General features: G+C 38.1%; 1 protein-coding gene across 1 annotated transcript in view; it reads left to right on the forward strand.

Moving 5' to 3' along the window:
* Positions 1-18,661, forward strand: part of fam189a1 (family with sequence similarity 189 member A1) — a 264,171-nt gene that overhangs the window by 209,955 nt on the left and 35,555 nt on the right. The window contains exon 5 of the mRNA XM_017702715.2: positions 15,774-15,881. Coding sequence (XP_017558204.1) covers positions 15,774-15,881 — 108 coding nt within the window. The remainder of the gene's footprint in view (positions 1-15,773; positions 15,882-18,661) is intronic.

Below are 18,661 nucleotides of genomic sequence, written 5' to 3' on the forward strand. Positions count from 1 at the left end.
GGTATCTACGAACTTAACATATTGGGCCAGATTCTTAATACACAGCACCACAGCCGATAGCGTGGCATTAACACCTTTACTCATTCATAAACGAGAATTACAAGCATGTTTTACTGCTTTTGCGATGTTAGGCTTTGCTATGCTTTTCCTTCATTTACATGTAATGTGGAATGTGTAAATGGAAATGATCCATAATACCACACAATCTTGCATGACATAAAACCTGAAACACACTGGTGGTAATTTCCCAATGTGGGTTAGGTTATATGTTCTAGAGTGTTTACAAATATGTTTGGTCACATAAGCAAGTAATAAACAACTTGCGTAAGCACTCGGCTGTGTATTTAAAAACCCTTTTTAATCTAAAACTGGAGGAAGAGGACTTGCACAAGCAGGATTTCAGATTGCCCCAAACTTTTACTGTAAGAAATGCAAATGTAGGTGTTACAGAGGAAGACTAATTAACACACATCCTCTCACACTTCTTTCTGGCACTGTACTTAAAACAACCCCTTCTCCCAGCTGCAAATTCCGTGTTTTCAGTGTATGGAAAGTAGATTTAGCTTGTAATCTGAATATGTGAAGAGTTGTTTGACATGCTGAGATTCTAATTTTAAGGTAAGCAGTTTTAGCTTTTATTTTTATTTTTCAATTTACAATCAATTTTACAGAGAGGTTTAATGTACACGTGACAATGACATTTTTACTAGTTAACATTCACTTCTTCATTTTTAGTAGTCAAAATGTATTGATCACTAGTGGAATTTTGATGTTGACAAGGAAATTGTATTCCTGAGATCAAGAAAAATAGAACATAAAGGCTAAAACGATCATTAGAATTTAGCATGTCAATTTAATTCTGAATTGCTTGGAAAAAATGCTAAAAAATTAATGTTAAGCTTTAATTCATGTTAGTATTTGTTACTGCAATTGTAATAAAGTGGAAAAAGTGAGAGTGCCAGTGAGAAATGAAATCATGCTAAAATGTCATCGCTATAATTAAAAGTTGAATTAGGTTGGCTTGAACATGTACTTCCCGCTTTTTCGGCCTGCTCCGTTTTTTGCCTTTATGTTACATTTGCTACCTTGTACTTACGTTCCAACACAATTACTTACTAAAAAAGAAAAAAGAAAAAAAAGAAAAAGAAAAAAATAGGGGGCAGTTGTGGGCTGGAGGTTAGGGATCTGGCCCTGTGACCAGAAGGTTGCCGGTTCGATCCCCAGAGCCAACAGTCCATGACTGAGGTGTCCTTGAGCAAGACACCTAACCCTCAACTGCTCCCCGGGCGCCATGGATAGGGCTGCCCACCGCTCCTGGCATGTGTGCTCACTGCCCCCTAGTGTGTGTGTGTTCACTAGTGTGTATGTGGTGTTTCACTTCACGGATGGGTTAAATGCGGAGGTGGAATTTCCCCGGTTGTGGGATGAAAAAAGTATCACTTACTTACTTAATTGTTTCCTCTGTCTGTAAAATTTTTGCTGCATCTTTTCCAAACAATTTACTGTTATTTGTCAGCACCTCTTCACTTAAAAGTCATAGATCTGCTTCAGAGAATTTTGGTTTCCTTTGTTTCTGCTTTGTTTCTTTCATTGTGTCCGTTTTGGCAGCCAACCAGAGCTTCACTTGGCATGGGTCTTTAATATGTATGACCTCATTTACACGTCGATGTTGATTGGCTCTTGCCTAGCACACCAGTGAACCACAGCTTTAAGAGACACTGGTGCGTTAATCACCATCACAGTGATGTTATGAACAGGTTATTTACCGGGTCACACATTTAGTGTAAGTTAACTTAAGTTAGCTTAAGTCTTATCCTAGAAAATCTGACAGCAAGCAGGTTGGTTTTGGCTTTTTAAGGTCTATTTTGTGTGCTGTCCTCAAAAGATTTCTCTTTTATCTTTGGTATAGAACCTTTACGTTGAGTTAATAACTTTACCTTATTAAAAACTTTATATGATTAAACTTTCTGTAAATGGTGTCTGACATTCTTCTATGGCTTTATCTTCAGGCTTCAGAGTGCTAGTACAAAGGAAGATGAGAGTCATTAACTTAATATATCCCAAATTGTGGGAAAACTATAGTTCTGGTTTATTTGGATAGTCCACTGTAGTCCCTCATAGATTATCTACAGATGTTCAAACTACCTGTTGATTCTACCAGCTGATTCTAAACAGCGGTAGAATTAGGGTTAGGATTTGGAACAGGGTTAGGGCCAGGGTGAGAGTGGGGTTTAGTTTTTGGGTTGAGGTTACAGTTAGGTTTAGGATTAGAGTCAGGTTTAGAGTTAAAGACAATTATGGTTAATTTAGTAAATATTTACTTGAATGTAACTTGACTTGGACTATCCAAATAAAGTGTTACCAAACTATTTTTCTCTTTTTTGATAAAGGTATGATGTAATGTGGTATGTAAACACTGTTAAAGTTTCATGGAAACTAATGTTGATGTCACACATACAAATCCGCTTATTCAACCTACAACAATTTAGCCCCGCCCATTCATGCTGATGTTATAAGAAGTGTTTCAGCCTGGACTGCTTTTTGAATTATGCACAGTACAGAGGAGCCAATCAGAACAGAGATAAGCATTTACATATATCAGTTTTAAAAGTCTATGTAAGCATGAATTCTAATCGTTTCTGGTGCAGAAAACCACACAAACGTCACAAAAGCGTGTCTCAGGGAGAAAGAAATTAGTAAAAACAATAAAGATAATGTGCTGTGTAATACAAACTTAATATCAAATATCGTGATAACATGACAAATTTGGAAAATAATGTGAGTTTTATCAGTATTGCCCAGCACTAATTCTGTTCTATCACATAACCACACAGATGCCAGATGTATAACAGTGGAACTCCCCTCCAACTACATTACCATAGACCCCTAACCTCAAACAGTACATGGGACTCAAACCTGAATGCTTATCTACATTTCTAAACATAGCACACCCCTCACATACACTGTACGGTACCTCAGGGGCAAAATACAATATTAATTTTACGCACAGTTGCTCTAGCTGCTTGATCATGCATGGATATTAATGCCCTCTCCTTTTGCCTTTAGCCACACATTTAGCAATCAATATGGAAAAAGTCAGAGAGGAGTTAATGTTTTTGTGGCTTATCACAACACATGAGCTGTAGCACAGGCCATGCACTCTCCTGACCCCTTATTGGCTGCAGGCGAGTTGGCTCAGGGGTGAGACAGAGAGTGCATATACACTATTAACATTTTCCTTAAAGCTGGTGCTGCAGCACGAACATGACTTCAGCATGACTTACCATGTTAATATGCAAGTGCTGAATGTCTCTGAGGAGAAATATTCTCCGCTAGCACATCTGTGAGACAGATGTAGGTATTCACCCATTCAGCAATACACAAATTCACACTACAGCAGTAAACAAATTACAGGCCCTCTCATAGGATTACATCTAAACCATATAGAGACGTACACACATGCAATGCTGTGCAAAGGTCATGAATCACCCTTTGTTTATTTCATTTCCAGTGAGAACAGTTTTTAAGTACAAGTTATTTATCTCAGGAGAGATTTCTGAGGAGATTAAAAATAATGTACTTGTATAAAGAAAGAAAAACAAGCAAAGAAACTGGCATCCGCAAAACAGTAACATTTGACAGGGCAGAGACGAACGTGGATGAAGCTAACAATATACCAGGGATAGACAGAATTCGAAATCCACAAAACCAGTTCCAAGTCAAAACACGAAAAAGCCAAAAACCGCCAGCTAAAGTACAACAGGGTGAAACCAAAAGACGAAGTTGGTAGAAACGAGAGAAATGACTAACATGTAGTCATAGGATATTTAGAAATCACTCAGTACGTTCTTATGGTGGAGAAGCAATACCTCGCACCGAACCCTACTCTGGACCAGCCTTAAATAGTGCCAAAGTAGGTCAACCTGTACAGGTGCGTCAGATCAATAATCAGGAGACTGCGAGTGCTCGTCCCGAGTCATGTGATCTCCCGATGCCGTCTGGGAGATGGAGTCCGAGGTAGCATCCGAGTCTGCCTGAGGCGTGACAAACACAGTTCAAAACATTATTTAAAGATCAATCATAAAAGACGAGGTAGACACCAAAACTGTCCCCATCAGATAAACATTACTTAAAGTTTTCATCTTTGAGAGAGGAGAAAATCAAGCTCCACTCTTGCTTCAGATCTGAAAACATCCACAGGTGATTCTGTCCATCCTTCCACTGTGAGAAGACAACTCAACACTATGAGTCTGAAAGGATGTGTAGCTGTCAAGAAGCCATTACCCTCACTGCATGTGAAAAACTTCTAAGGCCCAATCCCATTTCACCCCTTGCACCTAACACTCAGCCCTTAGGTGTGGGGTGTCCAGAGTTTTGTTGAGGTAGATGGGGAGGGTGAAGGACTGAGGTTTTTCCGAGGTGCACTCCAATTGGAGCGTTATGAGAAAAAAAGAAAAATTTGCAAGATGCCTGTGTAAGTGACCAAAGAAACCCCTAAATGTAAATATTTTCTAAGTTAAAAATAATGATAACCACTTCATAGCAGGCCTAAATAATTTAAGTTGGTACAGGAAAATTAGAAGAAGAACCTGGAGAATAGCTGACTTCAGCTAGCTTCATTGAAGACTTAGGAGTGGGCGATAATAAATGCTTCCCCCTCTCTGAACGTATATGATGCTCTAAACTTAACTAAAAACGAGCAGTGAGGTTGATGAACTTTACCCTTGTCTGCTGTCACTGCAGACTGGCAGGGTCGCCTACAGAGCAGCGCTAGTAGCCTGTTAATGATGTAATGTTCTTTATTTGAGGGTCCCATTTCATAGGTGAAGATTTCAATCACTACCCCTTGAAACTTAGTACCAAGGGGCAAGGTGACATTTGAAAACAAGGGATAGAGGTAATAATTAGAGATACGATTGGGCCTAAGACTGAGTTTGAGAAAATATCCCTGCAGATTTCTTCAAAAAACTGTAATAAAGATAAATGTGAACACACTAAATACTGTAAAGATTGATGTAATATTGAATAGTTGAAGGTTCTGTGTAATTTTGTTAAATATCTTATGTTTTCAGCCTTTTTTTCCAGGCACTGAAAATGAATACATTTTACATAATGGCTGTTTGTCTGGAACATAAATAAATTAAGTATAGTCTCTGGGCTTGCACACCACTACACATATTATGTGGTTCACTAAGTGAGTCACTGTGTAGGTGTGTAATTGTTCTGTCTGTGCTTCGCCTATTTCTTTCTTTTCTGTTCTTTATTAGCTACTCTTGTGAGGTTGGACAAGTTTTACAGAACTTTGACTAAAATCCTATTGATTCTAATGGGCAATTATAATATAATATAATATAATATAATTCCAATGATAATCTACTGGGCAGTCGTGGGCTGGAATTTAGGGAACTGGCCCTGTGACCGGAAGGTTGCCGGTTCGATTCCCAGTGACAACAGTCCATGACTGAGGTGTCCTTGAGCAAGACATCTAACCCCCAGTTGCTCCCCAGGCGCCATGGATAAGGCTGCCCACCACTCCGTGCAAGTGTGCTCACTGCCCCCTAGTGTGTGTGTATTCACTAATGTGTATGTGGTTTTTCACTTCAAGGATGGATTAAATGCAGAGGTGGAATTTCCCCGTTTGTGTGATTAAAAAAGTATCACTTTAACTCACCTTTCCCAAAGCACAAACCATTGGTTATAACAGTAGCATTGTTGTAAAGTAATGTCAGCCCAAATACCTAGATTTAAAGTATGTTTATACCTTCAAATTATATTTGTATTCATGTAAAAGGTCACATTCTTTAAGGGATTAGGTATGTTTTTGATGTAAGGGTCTCAAACTAACCTTTATGCTTTGCTAAATCATTTATTTTCAATATTTGAACAAGATTAATACATTTTTACACAAACAATCGACACATCTCTGCTACATGTGAAAAGTTCATCTTGTTGAGAGAATATTCAGCTGACATTGGCACAAGTGCTAAAGTTACAACTTACCCCATAGGCAGTGGTGTAACTAGCACAGCATCTAGTGAGATTGAGTGAGCTATTTTATTTTCAGCTTGTATGGATGACTGATGCAATCCAAAAATTATAAATGCATAAAAAGTATATTTCTGTGTTTTAGTCTCATTGTAAGCTTCTGTGCAACAGCAAACAGTGTATCAGATTGTATACTGGCCCACATATGTTTAATATGGTTAACCCAATTCCATAATGACATAGGAAGGCCCTCCATTGTTAATCTAGCACAGCAAACAGCAGCAAGAAAAAGTGCAAGTGGATGCGTACCGATATAGAGGGTTATTAGCATTATTTTAGCATGGCTTACCAAGTGCTGATTCTGTGCTTTAAGCTAGAAGGCCGGAGCCACCTTTGATGAACAGATTGGTCTTACAGACTAACGGACAGGTAAGAGATGGGGAGGTGGTGCAGTGCAGAAACATCTATATAAAATGGAAGATAGAGATGGAAATTTATGGGATGTTAAATTGGAAGAAGGGGCACCTCCTTTAGCAACTGAGCTAGCCTTAACATGTCAAAGTAGTTTACAGCCTACTTACTTTGGAAAAAAACGACATGATCCAGCAGGGTTGCTGAATCTCAACGTTATGTTGCAACTCAAACACTGTATCAATCTGATGTGAGTAATTTATGTATTGTGACAATATATTATGTATGCAGTTATCATACATAATATATCTTATATATATCATTAGGTTGAATGGAATTTTTGCTCACGCTCTGTAAAGCTTGTTCAACCTCACAAACAATGTGATTGTGGGAGGAGTCTTGTTATATAAATCACAAGGCATAATTGAATTAAATGTATTACATAGTCTAAAAGTCTATTTGGTAACACTTTCTATGAATGTCACCTTTGTAAGCATCTATAAGCACATTTATAACATGTTATAATGCATTCGTACGGCATTATAAACATAATTTATGAAAATGAATTCCACTGAATTACACTTGATAGCCATGTTTATTATACATTATGAATATTATGTTAATATAATGCATTATAAATAGTGTTTGTAACATGTTAGAAGTCAGCCCCTCCCCTGAACCCCACCTCTGTCATCACACTGATCGTGAAGTCACTGTGGAGTGAAGGCCTGGAGAGGCAGAGACGAGATAGCACACCGCTGCTGTGGTAATTTGTTCGCTCACTGGTTCTAACGTCAAACACCAGAAACCTTCGCTCTGTAACTTCACCACACAGGACTACAGTAATGATCATTTCTGTTATTTAGGTTATTTAGTGTTAAGTTAACTGTGGTGTACATTGACTTTCCCACATTGGGTAAAACACTGATGGCAGCACTAGCTTGAAGTCTGACATTTGAAGCCTGTCATGTGCTCTACTGTGTATGTTTAAGTGTTTCAGTAAATTTATCAGTAAATACTTCAACTTGGTCTGTCACTCTTAACACTGGAGCAGGCATTAGTACAGTATGCTTCACTTTACTTTGATTTCTATTTGTTATGAACAGTACTTATAATGTACTATGCTATAAATCCATAATGCATAATAAGCATGGCTATTCTGTATAATGCATTTTTATAAATGTTTACAGCCATGTTTTTAATGCCTTATGATAACACATATGTTATGTAGGCCTTCAAATAAAGTGTTACTTATTATATAGATTGTAATAGCAGTGTTTGATTAATAAATACATAAACAATAAGAATAAAAAAAGAATAAATGCCTACATATTCTTCACAAGTATAAAATCCATTACATGAATACATTTCCTGAAGTGACAGACAGATTATGTTGATGTGTTTCATGTGGAAATGGTCTACAAAATTTGAATTAAGTAAATTCAATGTTTAGTTTATGAGTGATGGGTATATTATTTGTATAGGAGACTACATCAGTAGTTATGCAACATGTAAAATAATTAATGTAATATATTCCCTAAGGTACAATATAAAGCACCTGGACTAAAGGTGTAGCTTATCTCTGCCTTTTTCTGCAAACAAACCAGAACAGCTAAAGTGCATCAGATATCCTTCCTAATAGTAATAGAACAGTTTGCTATGTGTGCTGCCTGGGCATATTTGCTAGTGGTATGTACCACATTTACTTATTTAATATCATGGCATTACTTTCCATGGTTATATAGCATTAAGAGTGTGATGAGAAATTATTTCATGGCTCTGTTCCCACACACACACGCACACACACACACACACATACACACACACACTTTATGTGCCCCACTAGGGATTTCTCTATTTTCCAACTGTATTAGGTTTGACATTTAGCGAGTGCATGGCCCATTTAGTGGAGTGGGAATTACATGCTGCTCTTAAGAGCTGGAGCCTTATTGGAAATGTCTCTTTGCGTTTTGTCGTCAGTCTCTGCGAAATAATATGCAGATGAGGCTCAGAGATCATTAGTTATGCAGCCCTAATTAGTACTCGTGCTTCCTTTCCTTTCGTGGTGTCTGAGCGCTTTAGCCACGCTCACAATGATGACAGCTTCTTTTTGGCACTGAGAGGTGGCATGGGATGTGAGGCCTTTCAGCACTCATCATGTTTCAAATTGTTTGTGTTGTTTATGATGGCTGATAATGCACATACTGATGTGTGCAAATTATTCCACTTTATAGACCTCTAATATAGGCGTGTGAAGGTCTTATAGGTTCTGAATGGAGGGTGTAGATATGTTGCTTTCAAATAAAAAAGATGCTTTGTTTATATACAGCAAGTAAACAGTACTGATGCATTATAATGTGAAGACGTGTGTTCTCTCTAGAGGATGTATTTACTTATTTTCATATCAATCAATCAATCAGTGAAACTTGTCAATTGACCAGGGGCTCAGAACTTTTTGCATATGACTGTATAAGAACTGCTTGCTTAAGGATAAAAGCCTCCAAGCAATGTATGTTAAATGGCGTTATTAACTGCATACATACACAAATGAGCCATAACATTATGGCCTAATATACTGTTGGTCCACCAAAACAGCTTTGACCACCTGAGGCGTAGACTCGACGTATCTGGCAAAAGATGCTGTTCTGCAGGTTGGGAGGCAGAGCCTTCTTGTTCCAGCACATCCCACAGATGCTTAATAGGATTGAGATTTGAGGAATTTGAAAGCTAAGGTAACATTTTCGTCATGTTCCTCATTCCCATTATCCTGCTGAAAGAGGCCATTACCTTTGGGGAATACCTTTGCCATAAAGTAGTGTTCCTGGTCTGCAATGTTGTTTAGATAGGTGGCACATGTCAAAATGATGTCTACATGAACACCTGGTCCCAGAGTTTCCCAGCAGAATAATGCCCAGAGCATCACATTCCCTCCACTGGCTTGTCATCTTCCTCCAGTGCATCCCAGTGCCATCACTTCCCCAGGTAAACATCGCAATCCAGACACAATCAGCCGCCCACATGCTATAAAAGAAAACGAGACTCATGGAAGCAGGCAACCTTCTTCCATCCCTTCAAGGTCAATTCCACTGATTGTGTTCAGTGTGTAGGAAAGACTCATTCCTCCCATAACCTTCAATAAACATTCCTGCAACTTTTGCCACAGAAGCTCTTCTGTCATTCAGACAGAACAGCATTTGTTGTCCTCACACATCAGTGAACTTTATACACAACACCCTGTCACTGGTTCGTGGTTTGTCCCTGCTCTGACCACTGTTTGGTAGGTACTCACTACTGCTGACCAGGAGCAGCCTGCAAGCCTTGCAGTTTCAGAGATGCTCTGACTGAGTCGTCTGGCCATAACGATTTGGCCTTTGTCAAAGTTACTCAGGTCTTCTACCCATTTCTTCCATCCAACATGTCAACTAAGAGAACTGACTGTTGATCTTAATATATCTCACATCACTCTTACAAGATGATCCAATGTTATTTGCTTAATCTATTTAATGTTTTGGCTCATCTGCGTATTTTGTACATTTTACATTTATGGAATTTGGTGGATGCACATGTCCAAAGCAACTTACAATTCAATCATTTTTAGCAGAGGTAGCCAGAGATAGTTTTAGAAGCTTTGCCCATTGGACTCCTATTAGTATAGCATAGGGTGCTGGCCAAGACACAGGCTTGAACCCTAGTTTGCAGCATGGAGGGACATCTTTGGCAAAGATCAATGAAACAGAGAAGTTAATTAGTCGTCTAACTTTGTAGCCTGCTAAGTGAGGCAGCTTGTGGCATCATTCTGTGAGGTCTGTTGAGTGTGGAGTAATTGTGTGGTTTGATTTTAATGGCTTGGACAGAGAGGAGATGGTGCCAGAAGCGACAGCTTTGCCTCCTGTTTGACCTCGCCAGTTTGAATGCTTTCACACACACACCTGCCCAACAAGTCACTGCTCTCCACAGGGGCTATGATGTGTTTGGTTGTGTCATCACAAATCCAGTAACATGACACAGGGGCAGTGATGTGGTATGGTTGTGTGATCACCAATCCAGAATATTTTCTTTAGTTGTAGGCTTTGTATTGAAAGTGATCATGAAATGTAATTTACTTCATTTTCACCACCAAGTGTAGTTAGTTATGGACACATCAGTATTAAAATAAAAATGAAAGAGTGTAAAATTGCAGTTTTACCATTTGAATTTGCCATTTGGTTCTTTGCATTGAAATGTAACTGACTACATAGTTATCCTTAATGTGATTATGCAATAAAGGCCTCAACATGATAGTAAATTGTCATTTTTCTTATTTGCCTGTGAAGGCATGTGAAATTCTATTACCAAACTGGCAAAAATTAGATGTACAAAGGGAAATAGCACTCAGATGAAGTCAAAACGTAATGTAGCAGCATACAGTGATATTCTAGAGAACTGTGTGCTTCCGACTTTGTGGCAACAATTTGGCATTTTAGTGCACCCAAGCCCACTGTACAGTCTGGGGAACCAAAAATGGCCTTGGTCTTGATGAAGGGGCATGATTTTATGCCTGTAAGTAAACAAGCCTGATTTTGAATTCAAACTCATGAGCCATTTTTTTTGTCTTCCTGAAGTTACAACCTCAGAAGAAAGAAGAAATATCACCAGTTTTCTGGTTGTAAGTTTGTATTTAATCAAATAATCCATTTTAAGGTGAAAACATTACAAAGGTTTGTTTTCCATTCTTTTTATTTCTCTCCAAAAATGGAAAAACAACGACAAAAATCATGCATGCATTCAGTTTTGATCTTCTCAAATGTACTGAATAAGTGAATGAACCACTGATGCACAGACCCTGTGCCTCTCCTCTTTGCAATTACAAAAAAATAGGACAGATTCATGTATTAAATGAAGTGACCCAATTACAAATACATATAAATGTAAAATAAAATTAATACAGAATTAATATAAAAACATAATTATAACCACTTCAGTCCATCAAATGTAAAGGAATAAAATAATTCTAATTAAAAACTTTTCAAAAATACCATGATGAGACAAAATTATATAGGAAATAGGAAAAAAAAAAAAAAAAATATATATATATATATATATATATATATATATATATATGTATATATATATATATATATATATATATGTGTGTGGTCCGTCTTACTGACCTCAACTTGTGTGCTATTGCCACTGCATATTCTGCAAGTGCTGTATCTGAATTTGTTGAAGTATTTGTGCCTGATCGTCCTTCACTGTATGAGTAATGTACCATCATCTATAAACCCTGATGTCACGGCGAACATACACAGATCTCTGCTGGACAGGGTCAGCAGACAAATTCCTCAGCATACTGCTGTTAAATATGACAACAGTGACAGGAGGCTCTTATATGACATTATCGCCGTCATAAAATTTTATGCCTTTTCATGGTCACTTAGGTCAAACAATTTGTCTGTCGTCTTCTACCTTATTCATCATTGGTCAGTTTCAAAGGTCAGGTGCTAATGCTTGTGCTGTGGTGCGGTTAAATAACATTTTCACTAGACAAACTGTATATACATAGTCTCTTCTATTATTGTGTGAAGTTATAAAGACTGCATGGAGGTAAGGGGAAGGTGCCGAAATGGACTTTGCTTGGGCCTGCATAATGACTCAGAGCCCACATTACCACACCTGCTCTCTAAAGCTCATCGGCCATTAAAAGGCAGTGGTGTGTGTCATGATGACCAGCTCGTTTTTCCCTTAAGTGCTCATTAAGAAGTGTGATACCTTGAAAGATTCGTCATCATAAAGCTAGTAAGTGACATGTCTGTGTTATTGTGTCAGATGAGGCACTGGAGGACTGCTGGCGTCTTGGCAGGGACAATACCTTCTTTTATCTGCTGTAACAGTATCTCTGAAGATCCTTAAAGAAAAATGTCAGCCTTATTAACCCTTTAAACCACAGACTTGTCATTCTGATAATAAACATATTACTCATTAACTACCAGCGGAGAACACTCAGGACCTTCTAGGCCTTCAAAGGAGGCTCAAAGATTTAAAATATGAATATTGTTTAACTCATTTGTATGTCATATAATTACCATGCTTATTGTAGTTAGACTCTGCAGTTGTTGGAGAAATGCACTTATTTCATTCTTAAGGTTTGATTGCAAGCAAATGGGTTGAAATTAGCTTGATATGTCCAGTTGAAAATTGTCCAATCAGAATGTCTAGGTACAGCCAAGCAAACTCTTCCATTGGATAGGAGCAGGATTCCAGTCACAGCCTCGGTCACACTGAAAGCAAGTAAAATTTGCCTAGTGAAAAAGCCATTTCTTATGGATGGACGCAGGAACATGAAAAAGAAGTCTTGTCAAAAGAAGAAAAAGAAGTCATCTAGGTCCCATGTGTAAAACATAAGGGCTGGAGGCCAAGTCAGGCCCGTGACACAGTCCTATTTGGCCCATAAAATTATATAAAATTCTGTTCTTCTTCGCCCATTTCACCCTGAGATGCACTACAGTCCCCAGCATGCAACATGAACTGAACTTCTTCCCCCAACAACAGTCTATGGACCAAACTACCTACCTTTATTTTTGTTTAGAGTTATTTTTGAATAAGTATTCAACACCTGTTTTGCTGTTGCAGTTTTGGCGGATAGCCCATTCTTGGCAAAATGTTAAGTAAAAATAAAATGAAAACAGCTGTCTCACAGATTTTCTGAGATATTTAGAATGGCCCTTTTAGTTCTTGAGTTTGACAACCCTGATCTAGCTGAACTTTAACCCTGTGAATTTGCAAACCTTGTAAGTGTGAGCCAGTAGAAAACGAGAGGGCTAGCTGTAGCATCTTCTTTTTGGAAAAAAAAAAAGAATTGGAACTGTTCCACAGGCTTTGGAAATCCAAGATACGCCACTTAGTGTGAATACAAGTCATAGTCTAACCAAGTTTCAGTTTAGTTTAAGTTTAGGTCTAGTTTCAAAGAGGTTTATCTAGAATGACCAAAAAGTGTTTGTGTGCAACAGGCCATGGTCATCCAGTGGGATTTATGGGCACGTACCCAGGGTTCTGAGCCACAAATGGCTCTGGCAGGCAAATATGAGGATATCTAAACATAGATCTCCAGAAGAACAGTTGTCGACCACTGGAATAGGGGACATCTGACAACCTATGCCAACAGGTGAGCTTCAGTGTGTACACCTGTATATTAGACCTATAAGGTAGAACAGTGAGGGAAGTTTAGTGTAGACGTTCCTTCTAACCATTTTGGACTGCTATATTCATCTCATCACACCTGGTCACATGACTCACTAGCAGGACATATAAGACTTCACAGATTGTAATATTGCCTCGGAATCATGAGCATCATGGGTACTTAGATGTGCTATGCCAACTGTTCTTAGCTACTCAGGCTTATCTGACATGTGAATCATGGTAATCCAAGCCAGCACGTTCTCCCTCAAGTCCACCCTTAGGAGTTTGTCCACTGCACACAGCATGAATATCACAGCGCTTGAGGGCATGTCTGACTATCACACAGGATACGAATGAACCTGTCAGTCATGTATGGACTTCAAATAAATTCTCTTTTAATTGAAGTAGGCTGCTCTGGCCTCTTGAATGAAATATTTCTGTGTCATATAACAGATTGTGTAGTTAAAATATTGCTCATTTATTTTTTGTCTGTTTACAGCAGCATCCAGTGACAGGCATTCATGCTCAAATAGGCTATTGTTTAAACGGTACTGGGCTGTAAATGCAGAGAATAAACACACTAAGCTGTACCATGCATCCAAGAAAGAACAGGGTTGGCAGCTGCAAGAAGCATGAAGAGTTCCAGACGGAACAATGTATTTGGGTACAGACAATAGAAAGTTGCTTATGGTCAGGGCTACGCAGCTGCTACTTGTAATTTGCATAAAACTGAAACCAGCTCATTTTTTTGCTGCACTACTAGTCACATTTTCGCTTCTCACTATCCCACAATCCCTCATGCTGCTTCCCATTTAAAATGAATTAGAGTGAAATATTAAATAACCTATTCACATGTCATGAATGTATCTGTACTTCTGTTTGTGCCCTTATGCTGATGTACATCTAGACCTTTTGGAAAGTCATCTCTTGCTGAAAAATAGGATTCCAGTTTGGGTTCAATAATAATGACTGCTTGTTAATCTCTTGTTGAATGGAACCATTTAATTCTGTTCAACCACAGTCAAAGAAGATGTACATTCCAGCAGAAAATGGTGAGAAAGCATAATAGCAGCTTGGTGAGCAAGCGGTTTACTGCACAGTAGGTTAAAGAAATGAATACATGCAAAGCAAATTCTTTTAGCTCATTTTTTTCTATTAATTTAGACATCCTCTCATCCAAATTTGCTAGTTTATTGGGACACAATCTAGAGCTGTGCATTATATTGGTTGTTAATTGTCATCAGAATATTGGCATTTGCAATTTTTATGCAGAAGGATGTAATATGTAAAAGAGCTTATAATTGCTTTATAAAACAATTAAAAGCTGTATTTGGATGAGACAACTAAAATCATGGATTCTGTCATAGCAACATACACAGTGCATGAGAATAGTTTAAAGGGCCAAATCAGGAAAATGCAGTAATGGAGTTCAAAAAATTAATGTCATTATTGTAGTAAAGCATTACACACACACACACACACACACACACACACACACGCGCGCGGATGCGTAAAAATAATTCAATTGTATAATAATATAAGATACAGAGAAAATGCTACTCCTACCTGTCGTGCTTGGTAGTCACCAAAACTGTCCCCGTCAGATAAACAGCACTTTCATCTTTGAGAGAGAGAGAGAGAGAGGAGAAAATCAAGGAAAAAGATGCCTGCAGATTTTTTGAAAAGCTGCTAGCAAGTCTCCTGAAAAGCAAGGAAGCTATAATCAAAATAAATGACATTTCGACACACCAAATACTGAAAAACTCTGATGTTATGTTTCATCGTTGAGTACCTGTGTAGTGACCATACATTTAAAATCCAGTAAAAACTATTTAGATTTCTAGCAATGCTGTAAATATAATTACACTCATTCACATAGGAAAACAAAATGTGGTCACAGATTAGCACGTAAGAAATCTGATACATGTTGATGTCATTACTGTCACCAGTAATGAGCATACTTAGACAACGTAATGACAGCTTTGTAATTGATCCCATCCTCATCTCCTCTTTTCTCTCTTTTCTATTGTACCATTCTGTCTTTCCCTCTCTCACTCTTCATATACACCTTAATTCCTCTCCTGCCAGCTGACGTCTTCACAACTGAACAATAACAGCATAATTCAGAATGTAGTTTTGCTGCAAAAGATATCCTGTTGCTTAACTACCTCTCTCTCTCTCTCTCTCTCTCTCCTCTCTCTCTCTCTCTCTCTCTGCAGGAGCTGTTATTTAGTGTGTGTGCGTTGAATGTCATCTCCACCATTGTGTGCGCTCTTGCTACAGCCATGTGCTGCATGCAGATGGTCTCCACTGATATACTGCAGATGGTAAGTGTGTATGTGTGTGTGTGTGTGTGTGTGTGTGTGTGTGTGTGTTGGGGGGCGGTAGAGAGGGGATGGGTCCAAGTGAGTGCATCACAGTGCTACATTTAAGTCTGTTCCACGGCATCATGATGAAAGGACAGGGACAAGTAAGAGAGGTAAACATGCCATCAATAATTTTGTCTGTAACTGTTAGTAGAGATGGCTCCCAGTATTGGTACTGAGCCGTACTGGAGGGGAAACAAAGAAAGCATCTAATCCAGTTCTCTAACAAATGCAGCCATAAATATCACACAGGATGACATATAACATAAAGCAAAGTAGAGGACACACTCAAAGTAGAGGACAACAGTAGCCACTTGTAGCATATCATTAGGACCAACAGTAGCCATATAATTAATGGTGTTCAGTGGATCAGGATGGGGGGGCAATCCAGGCATGTTTTAATGGATCAGGTATGGGCTAAAATAACCCAGCTGATTTCTGTTTTGCGCTCTATTCACAGTACGTGTCCACTTGCATGTTCACCTAGCTGCATCCTATTTATTTCAATGGAGAGCTTCATTTTATGGAGTTCATTTTGTGAAAATTCAAAAATACAAGATATTACTTATCACAGCATTTGCTTTTATTTCTTGCTTCTGAAATCTTTCTTTTGCTTCTGGCTTTTGGCACATTTTCATATTTCTGCAAAACTAAAAGGTGGGATGTTTTCATCAACAACTAAATTTATGTTCTTCAATGTCCAAAAGATCATTTTATATAGGAACACTGCTATGGCTAGGTGTCAGAAGACCAATCACTCCACGTGACCAGTAGACTGTGGAGGTAAACACCCTTTGTAAAACAAACAAAAACTGTGCTATTTTTTTTCCAGAACAAAGAAATGTTTTAGCAAAAAACAAAAATGGTCTAAATGTATTTTTTATATAATTTATTATAAATCCATTTATATCACAATTAGTGTAAATGAGCAGTAATAATTTTGATTGCATATTTTTAACTCATTATTTGTATTTCCAACACATTTTGGACTTTTTAAGTATATTTAAAGATTTTTCATGTAGATTTTATTAATTATTTAAACATTTGGCACTAGATTAACTTCACAACTATGCCACAAAGCATAGTACATGATGGGTTGTGGTTCGGGGAGATATGCCTTGCCATGCGGTGGAACAGTTTCACAGATTTCAACTTTAGGCAAATGAGTCTTGCCACTGCATTGCATTTAGTCAATCAGACAATAATAGACAGGCCTTTGTCATGAACGTCAAATATCAAACTTTCTCCGAGGGTATGTTTGGCATCAATGGCTCACTTTCTCTTCTTTGAATCCATGATGGATAAAATAACAAACACAAAATCGGAGATCAGAATTATGCACACATCAAAATGTAACATAATTTCAAAGTAACTGGTATTAAAATCACACTCAACAATAATGTACTCAGACATCTGTTTTAGTCCTAGAATTACTGTTACTTTATTTTAAATAGTTTAATGTAAAATTATATAATTTTAAAAGACTGCAGGTTTTTATGAAAGAGATGAGCAAAATAAAAAAAGCCGTGGTTTTATATAATCCATGTGGCTGGCTGTGCATGTCTTACTGTAGGGAGGTCGAGTGTTTTAGCAGTTTAAATATTCCATCTTAAAAGAAGTGCCTTATTTTAAGTGCTAATTTTAAAGCTTAGTCAACTCAGTAGTAAACAATGTGTATCAGCTGATCATGTTTCAGTATCAGATGCAGAAAAATAATTAGCTTCTTATTAATTCTTCTCAAAAAGCCGTTATTGTGGAGGAACACACCTGAAACTCCACCTCCTTCTTGTCTAACGTCCTGTGAAGTTCCATCTCTATCTTCCATTTAATGACGTTTTTGCTGTTCCTCAGTCCTATTTCTGTTCATCAAAGGGGGTCTGGCCTTCTAATTTAAAGCAGAAGCCACCCAGAACACCAGCCCAAGTTCTCTTCCTTCCTTCAGTCGTACAGCCTCTTCTTCTGTGTCGACTATTTGAAGAAGATGTGGGCCAAACTAGCAAACTCTGGATTTAACACGATTAATAGAATGATTATACACTTTTCAGTTTGGGGTCATCTCTGTGTACTGCGCATCTTTCAAAATGATGCTCTCTGCTTTTTCAAGACAGCAACAGCTGCCAAACAAGTTTTCTGAGTGTTTCTCTGTCTGGTACAGAATGTCGACCACTGGGTCTTTCAAACCTGGACTTTATCTAGTCTGCAGAATGAACTCTAACACGCAGTGGAGCGAATCAGAGAAAAAAAGCAGTGGTGGAGGACACTGGAGTTTTTTAAAACCTCCTGAGGCCTTATTTGCTAGACCCTTTTATGTGTGAGGAAATAAACTTGTTGGAACATAAAATTTTAATATTGTATATAAGTGGGCTTTGGAGGTTTATGACCACTGCTGTAAATTCTGAGACCTGGCTGGATGACTACACTTGTGACTGGACTAGTGCATGATGAACTGTGTGTGTGCATTTATGTGTGTGTAGCCTGTTTTACTCTCTTTGTGGAGAAGAAAGCCTCACAGTGATAGTAAAATATGATGTTCTGGGGATATTTTCTTGACATTTGGAGTCACATGAGTATTCTTTTGTTTTCGGCCCAATTCTTTGTTGATTTGAAAAACTAAAAGAGAAACATGCTCTTACTTTATATTAGGCTTGAAGTAAAATTTCTGTTTGGCAGGTCTGTAGCATATGGTCAGTTGTCATGGACTATAATTTCTGTGTGGTCAGAATAGAACAGGAAACCTATGG

The sequence above is a fragment of the Pygocentrus nattereri genome, chromosome 25 (genome assembly GCF_015220715.1).
Source record: "Pygocentrus nattereri isolate fPygNat1 chromosome 25, fPygNat1.pri, whole genome shotgun sequence".
Lineage (NCBI taxonomy): Eukaryota > Metazoa > Chordata > Actinopteri > Characiformes > Serrasalmidae > Pygocentrus > Pygocentrus nattereri.